Raw genomic sequence first — 15,728 nt, 5'->3', positions numbered from 1 at the left:
GAAGGCCCACTCCTCTTTAAGACATCAGCACCTCTCCACGTAAGCAGCTCCTACACAAAAGTACACCTCCATTCTGCAACACACAAAAGAGCTGGTAAGATGACTAAATATTTATTGATACTTTCTTTTACTAAGGCACATGACGTATAGAAATACCGAGGTACAAAATGCAGTTTCCTGCATATGAGTTTTACAACCCCATTTTGACAAAGACGATGTAAATTCTTCTGCTCAGAGCACTCAGCTTTTGGCCATTTTTTTCTTTTGTACCAGTTCAACAAGCAACTTGTATCTTGCTATACACTCCTCCTAAAAGGAAAACAAATGTTAATTTGATAAATTAGAAGAAAACAAACCAACTGCACTTTTATAATGCAGGTAAAACTTAAAGCAATACCAAAGTTACTCATGCAGCGAATTTCAGAAGAATAATCTACATCTGTGAAAAGTGGATTAGAAAAACAAACTTTTGATTGACGTTTCTTACTGGGTAATTTCTCTCTTCCGAGAGCACACCACACCAAGAAAACCCCTGCCTGCTATTTCTATACAATGCCTGCAAATGCAGCTGTTATGCAGTTGTCTTGTATGAGCCCTTCCAGAACAGTTACTCAGGTGTGAGCCGCACTGCAGGCGCTTCACTCTATTAAAGATGAGTTTCTGCAGTCATCTCCAGCAGCACCAGCTGCCATCCCGCACTGATGCACAGCTTCAGAGCCACAAAGTGCCTACAGCCCCTGCCCACACCTCTTGCTTCCTCACGCTGTTTTTGGCACAAGTAAAATAAGGATTTTCTGCAGCTACAATGACTGAGCAAACAAACGGAGCTAGCACAGCTCGGACAGAGTCTAGCACAGCTCTATCAATCACAGCCAATCCTATTTTAAAAAGTACACTTGCAAAAAGAGAGCATTTACAGCCTGCAGCTGGATTACTTAGTGTGCTGTTGAGGACAAGAAGGGTATGGTAAAAATGCAAGCAAAGGGGGTCACCAACAACTAGTTACCAACTCTGAATCAAAATCTGTTTCAAAATGTAATTTGTCTGAAGATCTGGAGGGCATAGGAAAGGGAGGTGTTCTGAATGAAACAGGAGTTACTTCAACATTTCTGTAACATATTAAGCAAACTGTCTAATGGAAAATACCTTCAGTAATCAGCAAATGTGACAGCAATGGTTTGACGTCTTGACTGATGGCTACAGGTGAAGTAACGCCCTCACTTTGCTGCACTGCCCTTCAGTCTTTAAGATACCCATAAGTGGGTAGAACATACATTTCCTCTTCATTTACATTCTAATTCTAACAACAATAACTGTACCTTGCTTTTTCCAGGGACGCATTTTGCTATTTTGTCCCAGCGCTCCGACGTTCCCTTTGGATACTGCTGCAAGGCCATTTCCAGAAGCTTCTGTTGGTTCTGAGTCCACAATTCTTCTAAGGCACGGCTCTTCTCTCTTTTTCTGCTCTCATCATCACTTTCTTTCTCCTGTTCTGTGTTATCGAAATCCTTCTGGCGTCTCCCTCTGCCCTTCTCCTCCAATCCCTCTTTTGTTGCTGCTGGCACCATTTCGGGTGCTTTGGGAACCTTCCGCCTGCGATGCCTGGTCTCACCAGCACTGCCCTCCTTGGGATCCATTTGGGCATCCGTCTGTTCTGGGCTGTGATTGAAGTTCCCCTCCTCTTCCTCCTCTTCCTCCTCTCTTTCCCTCTGTGTGATGATGTGGTCTGGTAGATTCATGGAGACTTTGGCATTCTTGGAATTCTGGGCCAAGGTTTTAAGCTCGGAGAGCCTGGTGACCCCTGTTTAAAGCACTGCTGTTATACTTCTAAATAAATAAACCATAAACAAGAGGTACTACAAATAGGAGGTACTCAGAACAGTGCGGAGAGCAGGAGCAGCCCTTACAGATCATGCTAAATTCCTCACGTTTATCCAGAAATCAAGGCATTTGTATGAAGCAATGAACTTAATCAGTCATGAGCTCATCTGGTACATGTGAAATAACAAGTAAATTACCACACTGACAAACAAGAACAGAACAGCATCAACAAATGAATGAATCACAGAATCGCACAGAATGGCCCAGGTTGGAAGGGACCTCAAGGATTATGAAGCTCCCACCCCCCGCCACAGGCAGGGCCAACAACCTATTACCTAACACTAGACCAGGCTGCCCAGGACCCCATCCAATCTGGCCTTGAACACCTCCAGGGACAGGGCATCCACAACCTCTCTGGGCAGCCTGTTCCAGCACCTCACCACTCTTTCTGTAAAGAATTCCCCCCTGACATCCAACCTAAATCTTCCCTCCCTTAACTTAAAACCATTTGCCCTTGTCCTGCAGTTATCAACCCTTTCAAAGAGTTGATTCCCCTCGTTTGTATACCCTTTAGGTATTGAAAAGCTGCAATAAGGTCACTCCACAGCCTTCTTTTCTCCAGGCTGAACAAGCCCAGCTCCCTGGAAACAAGCCTGTCTTCATAGGGGACGTGCTCCAGTCCCTGATCATCTTTGTGGCTCTTCTCTGGACCCTTTCCCAACAGCTCCCTGTCTTTCCTGTACTGGGGACTCCAGACTTGGACGCAGTACTCCAGATGGGGCCTCACAAGAGCAGAGTAGAGGGGGACAATCACCTCCCTGTCCCTGCTGGCCACTCCTCTTCTGATGGAGCCCAGGATACCATTTGCCTTCCGAGCTGCAAGGGCACACTGCTGGCTCATGTTAAGTTTTTCATCCATCAGGACCCCCAGGTCCTTCTCTGCAGCGCTGCTCTCAAGGACCGCTCCTTGCGGTCTGTATAAACGCCTGGGATTCCTCCAGCCCAAGTGCAAAACTTCGCACTTTGCTGTGTTGAACCTCATCAGGTTCACCTGGGCCCACCTTTCAAGCCTGCTGCGGTCCCTTTGAATAAAGCCCACACTAAACTGAATAAGAAAGGCTGGGAGGAGGTAGCTACAAAGGCAGCATTCCCACAGAGTATGTCAGGTCTTCTCCTTGTTTTTAGCAAAGCAGGCTGCAAGAGTCTCTGCAGAACACACGCTGAAAGTGACCGAATGCACCCATCTGCATGCAGCTATCTAAACACAGTGCTCCCTACAAGTGTTGGTGAGGAGCTGGCAGCACATACCTGGTGTATACGTCACAGAGTCCTTCACTTGTTTGGCTTTCATGGTGACCTGCATAGAAGACAGAGAAAAAATTGGACTATTAAAAAATTACATTTATCACACGAGAATCCATATATGCAGAATCCCTGCTTTGTCCTCTCAGTACCTAAATCTGTGAACTGGGGAGAACTAACAGCACAATAAGTGTTTTCCTTACTGAATCACACAGAATGGCCTGGGTGGTTGGAAGGGACCTCAAGGATTATGAATCTCCAACCCTCTGCCACAGGCAGGGTCCCCAACCTCCACATTTAATACCAGACCAGGCTGCCCAGGGCCCCATCCAGCCTGGCCTTGAACAGCTCCAGGGACGGAACATCCACAACCTCTCTGGGCAGCCCGGCCAAGAATGTGGAGCTTCGCCAACTTGCAGACCTCACTGCAGATCACATAGAACACAGACTCAAATTAAAGTACTTGGATTCTTAATTGCTTAAGAAGTGTGCTGTGTCAATGACCTGCAAGATTCAAGTCTCACGTAAAAGCATTTTAAATGTCTTTTTTTTTAAGAATGTGAGCAAAACCATACACTGAAATTAAGCAGTCTGAGCCACTGAAACAAAAAATAAAACAGGGCACTTACACAGGTATCAGAGCACACACGTGCAATGGGGACACCCTGCTGTCTGCACCCAGGGCTGCAGATGTGAACAGCTCATTGGACTTCATTTTTGCACTGAGCAGCACACCGCCATTTGAAGTCAGAAATTCCCATGCATGTTCCCATTCAGCCTCGAATGAATCACTTTTGGAGCCCTGCACAGACCTCTGCTGTCCGTGCTGACCACACTAAGGGCAGCAGACTCCTCTCCCTACACAGAGCAGCGCTGGAGGAGAACAGCCCACACCGTGCAGCACTTCTCTAAAGAACAGGAAAGATCTCCCCCATAAATTAAACCACATTTTCAGGGATGATTAAATTTAAATGAGAACTGCACGGACAAAAAAAAATCCTGGCTCTAATTAACCAAAGTCTTTATCCAGAGATAGACATCTGGCATAAAAAAACCCAGTCCCTACTGCTGCAGTGTGATAAACTTTTAATCGTTTGAAGAGGAAAAGCCTAAGAGCACCAAGATGAGCACACGATTCTAACCAGCGCCAAGCCTTCTGTCATCTGCACGATGCTGAAAACTGACGGACTCCCACTGAAAGGGATAACCCACTAACAGAGAAACAGCAACTCTCCTTAAAGAGTTTAGAGTCTAAATTCATCCAAACTTAAATATTCGAGTTCCCCCTGCACTGCTAGCAGAACAGCTCCGTGCGCCCGCGCTGTAAAATGCAAACTGGAGGGGAACCCATTGCTGATTGCTGAACACAACTGATCCTATGCAGTGGCCTGTTACGCATCTCCGAAATTATCTTCATCTGAAGTGGATTGTAATCATTACTTTGAAAAGCGAGAACTGGTCATGCGAGAGCACAGTGGATCGTTTAGAGCGGCAACGATGCAGGGGATTCACCGCAAGTACAACGAAGCATATTCTGTCTGTGCTCACGTGTTTCAGACAGCTGACACTAACCCATTCTGCTATATTTAAGCTTCCTTCCAAGACTTGCAAGCTGCTCAGATGACCAAGAAGAAGGAAAAGAGACAGGACATTCCCCTGAACCAAAGAGAGCCAAGAAAGCAGCCAGCAGCCTCAATGCCACCGTTCCGCCTTCTGTGTGCTGAAGCACCGATGTCGTAGCAGGCTGCCAACTACTGCTTCATCCTTCAACCTGGGACTACACACGCAACAGAAACTTACACTGGAAGTGGTGCAAGTCAGGATCCTGGATTCGAGTGTCCTTTACAGGATGGATGTTCCCAAATTAGGCTAGTGCCGGTATCCCACAATAGCTGCATGTTGCATCCAATTGAATTAGAATCTAAAATGGCTCTCTCCACTAGAGCAGTGAAGGTCTTCAGCTTATTCCAAGATCCTGCTGGTATTTCACACTCCTCTGTATGTGAGAAATACCAGCCTCACCTCAGCCTGTCTTTCTTTGGGTGACTCCAGCACCAGTATCTTTGCTGACCCAGTTTTACGATCTGTAGTAAGTTACTGCATCTATTGCACAAGACTTTTGTAGGCATTATGATGATCATTCATGGACTTCCAATTTGAACATTCAGCGGGCAGTCCAGAAATAACAGCTATGTGTAAGGTTTAGTTATTGAGAATCTACGATACCAGGTCCTGAACAAGCTCTGTCAAACACCAACTGCTGACATACCTCCAAGAACTCACCAACAGCATCACTACCATCATTCCCATATTTCATAAGATGATTTATCTGTTATCCTTCTTTTTTCCTCGTTTTTTTAAATCAGCTTTCTTCTTTTCTAGTTGCTATGCAAAATCCTTGTTTACTCTAGCTCTTCTCACTCAGAGCTCAGGTACCACGTATACAGACTTAGGACTTATTTGTCCATCAGCTCCAACTGTCACTGCTGTTAGAGATGCTGACACAGGGGAAGAATCATAACATGTCAGCATTAAACTATTAAGGATTATTAGGAACCCATCCTTTGGAATGTATGAAATCTGTATTTCAGTTTTTGAGTTTAATCACTGCTCTTGCCACTCAAATTTGCAGTCACCTCTGGTGCCAGCTCCTCCATACAGTGACAGCCCTAACATCAATCACTGCTTACCAGTGCTGAGCAGGGCTATCTACTGGGTAGTTCTTAGCAGTTATTTTGAAGAGCAGAAGTTGTTCCATTGCGTTCTCAACTCTACTTATCATAACTTGCTTTGATTTATTACTCTTTCACTCAGTAGCAGATAACATACTCAGAAATACTATTATTCAAAGCATGAAGCAGTTGTAGCATTATGCTTCTAATTATTACTGACAATTGCTTGTGCATAATGCTATAAATTATAGATGTAATGTATATTGAACTGTGAGTTTTATCATTACTGGGAAAAGTTGTGCTAAAAGCCTGTTGTTATTTGACAACAGCTTTCATCAAAGTATTAGCTCTGAAGAAAATCTGTGTCTGGGAACATCTTACACAATAAACATCATGACTCTAAAATGGATTTAAAACAGAAGAGGGCAGTTCTCCTATTTCCACAAATAATTTATTTCACTGCTGGAAAGGCATACTGCATTATTTTATAGGAATGAACTTTCATCTTTGCTGTTTCTATGCCCAAACATCCCAGGCATCCTTGTAGTTCTCTGGGGATAACAGAAGTCACAAATGAAGTCAGGTAATCACATGCACAATGAAACATTTTCTTAGACAAAGGAAGATGAGAAAAAATGTTTGCTACAAGCAATCATTACTGAAGTAGACAGTGAACAGTCTTACTGTGGGACATACAGAAAGAAGCCACAGGAACAGCTTGCTTCTGTGAACTCCCGTCTGAATTCAGTTTCAATAGCACTTCAGCTACAAAAAGATCTTACTGAAAGCTAGGATTAGCGGGATGATTTTATGCAATGAAAGCCAGGCAGAGCTGGCTTCCTCTTGTACTCCTGACAATTAGTTTGGATCACGAGACCAGTTGCTACTCAACAAGACACCTAGCAGTAAAAACATTCCTCATCCTGACCAACCTGATGTTAAATCTCGTTACCCTGGACACCTGCCACCTCTTTCAGATGGGACAATCAATGCTTCAGAGATGTACAGGAGAAAAAAGTATTATTCAGAGTCAGCTTAAAAGGCTTTTGACAGCATGGGCAAAATTCAGGTTTGCTATCACATGGGTAAGAGGCTACACTTTTTGTCCTGCCAGGAAGGCGGGCATAAAAAAAGCAACGAATTGCGACTGGCCTAGGGGGAAAACCCCGTAAAAGTCAGGTATAGTGATCTTACCCACACTAAACAGCCAGAAACAGCCCATTTGCAGAAGTGAAGATCAAATTCCCCATTCCCACAGCAGCAGCCACAAAATAAGCTGGCCCTTCCACAACCACAGTCAGCCCCACTTTGCAGGGCTCTGGCAGTGGCCAATGAGGTTTTGAGGCCTTTCCCATCCTGCTGCTTCCAGGCACTCTTCTTCTGGATACAATACTGTTCTGACCAGGGCTGCACCAGGTAAATACAGAAGTACAAGTCTCCTGTGTTCTGAAAACACTGAAAAACACGAGTAGACAAAGAGATAACCCATGTCATTTGGCTCCCAGATGTATCTAACTTTGCAAAGCAGGACGACATGTTGGTGTGCTGCTGCCAACCCACCACACTGACAAAGCTGTTTACTACTCTTAGCATCTTCCTGAGCAAGAGCTATATAAGTATCTATGACGCTGCCTGATTTTCTCAGCATCATCTACCAGAAACCTGCTGTCTCACTAGCAATGTTCTGCACAGCCAGTTGTTACCTTTCTGCTCTTCATCTATTTATGTTGTGCAAAAACATTCAAGATCTGTGGAATTACAGAAAAATGTATAGATACAGCCTGGAAGTAGTGAAGCTAATATGCAGCAAAGTGAATTTTTTTGAATCTGTGAGGCTAATTTGAGCCAAAATCACATTGTTCTCAAAAAGGAAAGCCAGATGCAGAAGGACATTCAATTATTTCGTGCTCTTGTCCAAGAAATAGGCCTTGCTGATCTTTTGAAACAGTGCAGAAAAAGCTGCCAAATTCGAGGTTCTCTCCTTATAGGCAAAGCATTACTTGTTGCACTGAACTGACATCCCAGTCTAGATCTAAACAACTTATTTCCAGCAACCACAATCGCATCAAGAATGGTTTGACCCAACTCAGCAAACAATAGTGACTCACTGCTTTATTTTCATGTGACAGACTCAAAATCTGTCGCTTTATAAAACGCCTTCCCGTAAATTTACTAAAAGATTGCTAAAACTGCCTTCCAGTTTTAGCAGACTGGTGAAACATCAAGCCAAATCATTCAGCTTCTTTTCTTTTTAAACAACCTATTTCCAACTTAGTAGATCTCTAGAAATGAAGTAGTATAAATTACAAGACATACTTTTGCTCTGACCCCGCTTCTAACAATTTGCTTAGTAGATCCTTACCAACTTTTCCAAAAGTGTGCAATATAACCAGTCAATGAGGTCAACAAGCTTTTGTTCTTGAAAAAACTAAGAGACAAATTACGAACTGGATTTGCTTAGCCCAGCCACTGCCAGCCTGCAACAGTATGGCTTTCTTATGGTTACGACCTTTGAAGCTGTGTGCGATTGCAAACCTTGCCACAGCCAATGAGAGGAGGCAGCTACAGCAGAAACACAACAGCTGTGCGTTTAGTGATGAGGCAGTCTAAGATGTGGCCTAAACCACTGGATTTAGCAACTGATGTTCTCTTTTAAGTGTCCGAAGAGTTAATTTAAAACAGAAGAATAACTGCTCCCTTTTTTCAGGACTAAGAGGAAGAACTCAACACCCAGAACTGTCATGACATTGGAGATTTCAAACTACGCCTCTTTTTCCTTTGTCAGTCAAAATCTACATTTGCAAGTCTTCAGCTCAGTACTGTGGAAACTCAGGTAACACAGAGGAGCTGGGCTTAACCACCCTTTGTAACAATTGCTTGGGCATTTTATGACCTTTGGTGCAAAATGCATTATCTTTCCTATGAGCTGGAAGATTTGAATTCTGCAATGGAATTTAAACTCAGCTCGTCAGGACGTACATAGAATGTTTTGTTATTCAAGGTACACTGCAAAGTTATAGCAGCATTGTCCTGAACCAACCTGATAAGACATGTATTTGAATTAAAGTTGGGTGTCCCACTGGCTTCTGCAAATAGCTTTCTCCTTTAAGTGACAGGAATGCTCTTGTCATGCCTCACAAGAAGGAAATCAATCTGTTTTGTATATGGGTATAAAACACTCCACGCTGCCTGATTCTACAAACATGGCAGGGTCAGTTGTACAACAGTGCAGAAAAAAAACTTTGTGCAATCACAGAATTGGGAACAGCAACCCTCACGCAAAGCATCAACAGGCAAGTTGGTGTGTCTCAGGATTAGACAGGTGTTCTGAAGATTTCACTCTTAGACTGAGGGATCTCCATCACCTACATACCATCTAAATCCCACCTTAGATATTCATAACTGCTTTCAGACCTTGATCCAGAGCTAGGTCTTTATACTTCAATGAGCAACCAAAAGAACTATTGATTACATAAATATATGCAAGCTGCTGAGAGGGACTGCTTCACAACAACCACAACTGGAGATCACAGTAACCAAGTTAACACATGCACAGTATACCAAATGAAATACAAAACAGACTTAGGAAAAGCTTAATCTCCAGAAGCAAAAAAAAACCCCTAATAAATTCATTAACTTTTACATATTAATTACTTCTCATGGAGATGTTTTCTCGCTGGCAACGTAACAAGCTTGCACTTGCCAAAAATGAGAGGTCTATTATATAATGGCATATAAACATGCAATGAGTGTGAACTCACACAGTTAGACTTAAGGCTGAAACCTTTGGTTGCTTGGAAAGATGAGAAAACACAAAATAAGCACTCTCTCCCAATCTTGTGCTTTCAGGTTTCACCATAATTCAGGATGTCTGCTCCAATACATACACCTGTCTATTGTTTTGCTGTCTGCCTTGGTCCTTTTCTATACAAGCAGCAAATCCCTATCAGTCTGTTTTTGCAACACAAATGCATGAGATTAGTGACTGCAGGAACAAACAGAATCAGTTTAAATCCTGTAAGACAAGTGAATGATATTACTTCACAAGTATGAAATCTGAGATCTCTTTGCCTTTAATTTAAAAAACCTGTACCTAATAATCACATTAAAGTCTGTTTGGCATGCCAGACAGCTTTTACTTCCTCTGTTATTTTTACAATTTGAATGTCCTTTGTAGTTACTGAAATTAATTTATGCCTTTCAGCAAATATTTTATTTTTTTTAATCTGTACGGGTAGGCATTGTCAAGTAAAATATGCTGCTATAATTCCACACATAAGTGCTTTTTCTCAATCTGAGTTCAACAAAAGCCAGCCATCATTATAAATCTTCATAAAGCACAGCATTTGTCAAATCAAGGAATGTAATTTTTGCAGAAATAGTCACCTTGAAATTCTATTCGTAATTTATTCTGCGTTTTAGGGTGTTCACAGTATTTAGGAACTTCAAACCTAACTTTTTATTTTGTTTTAAAAGGTCAATTATTTCCTTAAGTATTGGAGGACAGGAATGAGAACTAACCCTGGAGCAACAAATTCAGCAAGGAAAATGGGTCAAAGAACAGATGTTCAGGGGATGGCAGAGAGCAGTGGTACAGGTAACCGGGTCAGCCGGCAGGAACTCTGATTAGAGTTAACTGAACTCCATTTCCCTTTCATAATCAAAATACTTGAAATTCTAATTCATACCACCAGCCAACTGCAATAAGAATGACTTAAAAAGCTGTAGAAGCTTTTCGTTGTGAAAGCAGTAAGATTTCATTATACTAAGCCGGCTGAAAATCATCTTTATGGGAAAAGGTTGATAAATCCCCAATATGCACATATTAAAATGTCAATTAGCCATTTAAATAATGAAACATACTGATAAAATGAGCACAATTGCATCCATTTTGGGTTGACTATTAATTAGCTGTTGATGGTTTCCGGAAGAGAGACAAGATAAGAAATACCCTATACTTGATATGACCAAAGTTAGAGCAACACCCTTCTCACAGCATGCCTACACCATGGTAGCAAGCCTAAAGTAGCTGAGCTGAAGGAGTATGTTGCAAAGATATTTATGCTGGTATCACGAGACAGAACGAACAGAAACAGTACAGCTGCATGAGCTCAGATGCACTACAGTATGGGACACAGCTGTTTGTTGTTGGATTTTGGCTGGCACTTTCCCACTGTCCTGAATCACATTGTGTAGAAGCATCTGTTTGGACAGGGCATCTGGTAGACAGATCCATATCATGAGTCTTATTCTTGTTTGTGAGATATTTTGGGAAATAACAAAATTAACAGACTTAAATTGCCTACGAAATAAAAAAACAATCCAAACTCAACTGATTTTAGTAAAAGTATAGAAGCAAAAGCATCTGAAACATGACTTTGCAAGGAATTACTGAATGTAAAACCATCAAGCTAAGGTACATGCAGTGATTAATAACCATCTTAGTAACTATCTGGCTTTAATTTTACATTTTTTAAAATGAGTTCACACATGCTTCCAATTGTAGGAAGGTTTTGTTTCCTCCCCCTTTCCTCCTAGATAGCTTGCACTTGCTAGTCTAATCACAGACCATATGAAGAGAAGGACCTAACCTGAGGCAGAATCTTTGTATCGACGTCGTTTCTTGCAGATGTTTCCCTAACCTGTTTTTTAAAGACCTTCAGAGGTGGATACTCCACAGCAGCTTATTCCACTGCTTTACTACACCTTTTAAATCTTTGCCCCTTCGTGGCTTACTCAGCTGTGCATGTTAAATTTCAGGTAACTACTTCTTGCCCTATAAAGCTGATATAGAGCGCAAACAACTTACTTTTTGCAGTTCTCTCTTTAGACAGTTGAATGCTTACATCATATTTTCTTCCATTTCGCAGCCCATAAGAATTCCTTCACAATCTTTTCCAATAGATTTCTAAAGATCACCCACTCTGCTTATTCTCTTCTGGACTTATTACACTGAATCACATGCTTAAGTGTAACACTGAAAACTAGACCCAAACTAGAGAAGTAGATGCAGGTTTACCATCCTCCTGTATTTTCTCAGAATGATGCTCCCCTTTGTCACAAAAACTTGCTATTTGTTGACCTGTATTATCTCTTCTAATCTCTGCATTTCTCCTGCACTTTAGTTGTTTGCTACCTTCTATTTGTGAACCCTGCCACTATCTTGCTGCATGTACTTGCATACTGACTGTTTAATTTGGCTATTGCAACCAATACTCCTACACTTGCATATTATTTCTCTAATTTGTTCTGATCATTTTGAATTCTACTCATCTTGCAACGTATCTGCAGTTCCCTCTTAGCTTTCTAAGACTAGTTTAAGAAGTTAGGCTATTCCATCATCTTTCATCACTCAGATCAGCAAAGGTGCAAAGCAATACAAAATATAACTTGTTGCATTATTTGATAATGCCCCTCAGTTGGACAGTGAGCCAATAATGACTTCTACAGAACTGGTGGGACAGACTCACTGTGGTGGGAAACACCATGACACTGTCAAATCCAGGAGAGAAAGAAATGACAAACTAAAAAGGACAACTTATTGCCAAATTGATTTTTTTTGTCATTAATTAATGCCTGTTTATCTTCAGATGACAAACATCTTAAGGAAGTTCTGTTAACACGAAAGCTTTAAAAGCCAAAGCCTCTACTCAGAATACTGTTTCAACAAGTGCAAACTGGATTCTGAGGTACCAAATCAGCCAAAAGATCGAAAAAAAAAAAAGGAAAATCGTGGAGGAATTTTCCAAGCAGAACAAATTTCTCTGGAAATAAGCAAGAGACAAACTCTTCCCTTCTTTGTACGCAATAAAAAAGCAGTGGTAAAGCACCAAGCATTAAAAACTTCCTTCATACGACTAAAAAGTCAGTAACATAATGGCAGGAGGAAAATTCAGAATGATGTAAAAAACTCCAAAATAAACAAACCCACAAAACTAAGTTAGAAGAACACCACAAAGCCAGAAAGTTGACAAAAGCCAAGATAAAAAAAATTCCAGTGAAAATTAATACAGCCTTATGGGGGAATTTACAGAACAAAGGAAAAGGAAAAAAAAGAGAGTTGTTTAAAATGGAATTTGTTTGGGGCAGCCAGAAGGAGAGAATTTCACGAATGTTTCTCTGTACACACAAATGACTTCATATTATTCTTTTAAAAGTACTGCAATATTTTTCTCACATCTTTGCTAAGGAAGAAAGCTTTGGAGTCACAAGCAGCAAAGGAAAGATAATTTTGGATTGCACCACGTTCAACTTTTTATTAACACCTACTTATCTAGTCTGCAGTTAAAAAGGGTCACACTGCACTCTTTTATACAGTCCTCTAGCTGTGAAAGGAAAACCAGGACCTACTGCTCCTCATACTTCACAGGACAAAAAGAAGCAGAAAACAGTCTGAAGTTTTTAAAAAGTATTTCATATGTCCTCAAATTTGCCCTTGAGTATTTCAGTCCTTTGTCCCTGATAATACTTTAGCCAAGGCAGAGTCTGATGCCAAATTAGATGTAAAGAAGGAAACCCCAAACCGTGCTGCACAGGCCATTTCAAAACAGTCCCTCGAGCACAAAAAACCCCTTCTCTCCCTGCTTCTCTTCAGTGGAGACAGGGAGCAGCTGTTTGGGCAGGAAACACTGACTGCACCTTTCTTCTGCATTACGTTCAACACTGAACTAATTCCTGTGGCTCTCGCGTAACGTTTTTTATTCACTTACAGTGATAAGTAAGCAAAACAAACTTAGGAATCCCTACCATAAACGTACGTCTTATTCTTTGTCTCCTGTAACAAGTATAAAGGATATGCTGCAGATATTGTTCAGGAGTTGAAAGGATACTCCTGAAGCACTTCCCAGTTTCAGTGTCTCTGCTACTGATCTAATAACAGTTTCCAGGAAACTTTTGTTTAAGTGTTTCCTCTCGGACCTAACCACTGAAACTGTGCGATGTGACAATGAAGGGAGGAGAAGCACTACTAAGTATTCTGTATTGGGAAAGCTGACCCAGCACTATCAGCAGTGTGAAATTTTTAGAGAAATAAAAGATGGTGCAGAGCGCACTCAAACTAATCACGTAGCTGGAGGCCACAGGAGGTAAAAAGGATTACACTCAGACTTTGCCTCACACCCAAAAATCCCTGAAATTTGCATTTTTCATACAAAAAATGACAGCTCTTACATCTTTCATTCCTCTACCCCACTCACAGTGCTGAGGTCTTCTCACCGCAAAGAAGTGAGTAAGCTTCATTTTTCTTTCCAGCCCTGCCAGCACGCAAGTATGGTGTGCAAATTAGTTATTAAGAATCCTTTATGTAATATATGCTTTTATAACTGTTTCAAGGAATAAAGCAGAAAATGGGTGCAAGAAGTCTCAAGATGATGCGCTAGTTTAGTGATGGGCGTAAGTGGAAGCTATCCATGTGTTTGTGCTGCCAGTAAGACAATCTCAAAGATCCACCCCATGCATACTGCCTACCATCAAGTCACGTGAAATACTTTTGCTATCAAAATCTGCTTAGTAAAGTGCAGCAACTTTGTGATATTCACTCCGCCTCGGTATTATGATGAACAACACTGAACAGAATCTAATCAGAGTAAACAAACAAAACCAATCAATTACATTCGCATAGCAGGTTTATAACTTCTTGTTTACATTCGCCTATTATTTGCAAATAATATGGCTTGTTCTAAAGTGACAGGAACGTAAATGGCTTGTTTTCTAGTATAAATGAGTAATTGAGCAAAATAACTCTACAGATAAAATCTTTAAAAGCAACTTCTAAAAATATCTTTTTGCGATTCTATCAACAAGGACGAAAACCAAACAATCATCCAGACTGCCCAAAGGTACAGCAGGTTACGCTGCGCTCTGCCTGGAGGCTGTGTTTCCCATTATTTAAGATAATTCCTGAAATACAATAAATGAAGAATATCTAATCTCAAAACATACATCAACAGCTTTAAACATTATTCTCATTAACCCCTCCAGAGCCTATAAAATAGGGTCAGCTGAAAGGGCTTTCAAAGGGTCCTCAGCAGACACTACATCATGTTCCAGTGATCTATTGCTTGAAAAGGAAAAGTCTTTTACGGCCTGGCCCCTGAGGGTTTTAAGATCATAACACTTAAAATCCATAAGTACAAGCTTTCTTTGATATGTGGTACAATACTATAAAATATGAATTAACAAGGATATTAATCATTTTACACAGTGTTATTACCCAAGCTATAATCCAGAAAAATGGGCTGAAATAGTATCACATGTATAACTTGTTTTAAAGTTTGCAGAGATACCTCAGTTTAATTAATGGAAACCATCTGTCTAAACACCATTAGCTCATCCGTGTTTTGAAGGGCCGGCTTAGAACAGAAACATAATCTTTAACCAAGTCCCACAAATATTCACTCGCAGTTAGAAGGGTCCCTACAAAACCCAAGTGGCATTGTTTTTCTGTTATTGGGTTACAGTAGCGTGAGTCTCCCAGCACCAGAATCCCCCATACAGCTGATCAGTTACAGCTGCTAATTGCGGAGCGAGAAACGGGCTGACATCTGCTTCTTGCATAGTTAGTTAATGGTTCACTTCCAGGTCCTAAAAGGATTGTAGCCTCTCTCAAAAGACAATGTCGGCCCCCATATATGTCTGCCTTCTACACTGCCTGTCTTGTTCTGGTTTGTCACTCTCTCTACAATGCAAATCTGAGTGAACTCACATCTGCCACTGATCGACCCAATTCGTGAGCAATCTTTTCCCATCGACCTGGGGTCCCCCCTGGGAACTTAACCATACTTCTTGTCAGCTGGCTGAGGTCCTCTTCTGTCCATTCAGGTGCCTGTAAAACATTTGTAAAACATTCATTACTGCGGGGATATTGGACATATATCTGTGAGGTAATATACTGGAAAAATTCCTCACGTGAATTAATCAAGTCTTGTAAAAAAA

General features: G+C 41.3%; 1 protein-coding gene across 1 annotated transcript; it reads right to left on the bottom strand.

The window, feature by feature from the left end:
• Positions 1–92: 92 nt before the first annotated feature.
• Positions 93–15,665, bottom strand: DNAJC1 (DnaJ heat shock protein family (Hsp40) member C1). The gene is made up of 5 exons (XM_031554040.1): positions 15,651–15,665; positions 15,499–15,618; positions 3,130–3,178; positions 1,320–1,801; positions 93–309 (listed from the first exon to the last, which is right to left on the bottom strand). The coding sequence occupies exons 1-5, from the start codon at positions 15,663–15,665 to the stop codon at positions 241–243; spliced, it is 735 nt and encodes a 244-aa protein (XP_031409900.1). The 3' UTR covers positions 93–240.
• Positions 15,666–15,728: the final 63 nt, after the last annotated feature.

The sequence above is a fragment of the Meleagris gallopavo genome, chromosome 6, assembly GCF_000146605.3.
Source record: "Meleagris gallopavo isolate NT-WF06-2002-E0010 breed Aviagen turkey brand Nicholas breeding stock chromosome 6, Turkey_5.1, whole genome shotgun sequence".
NCBI lineage: Eukaryota > Metazoa > Chordata > Aves > Galliformes > Phasianidae > Meleagris > Meleagris gallopavo.
This window is presented reverse-complemented; position numbering and strand designations above follow the sequence as displayed.

Excerpts from the sequence above, each read along its gene's own strand:
- DNAJC1 (XM_031554040.1), bottom strand. Across the intron at positions 3,179-15,498 it reads TGGGTCGATCAGTGGCAGAT|GTCACCATGAAAGCCAAACA; the intron begins GTGAGTTCACTC and ends TCTTCTATGCAG. Across the intron at positions 1,802-3,129 it reads CTCTGTGACGTATACACCAG|GGGTCACCAGGCTCTCCGAG; the intron begins GTATGTGCTGCC and ends TGCTTTAAACAG.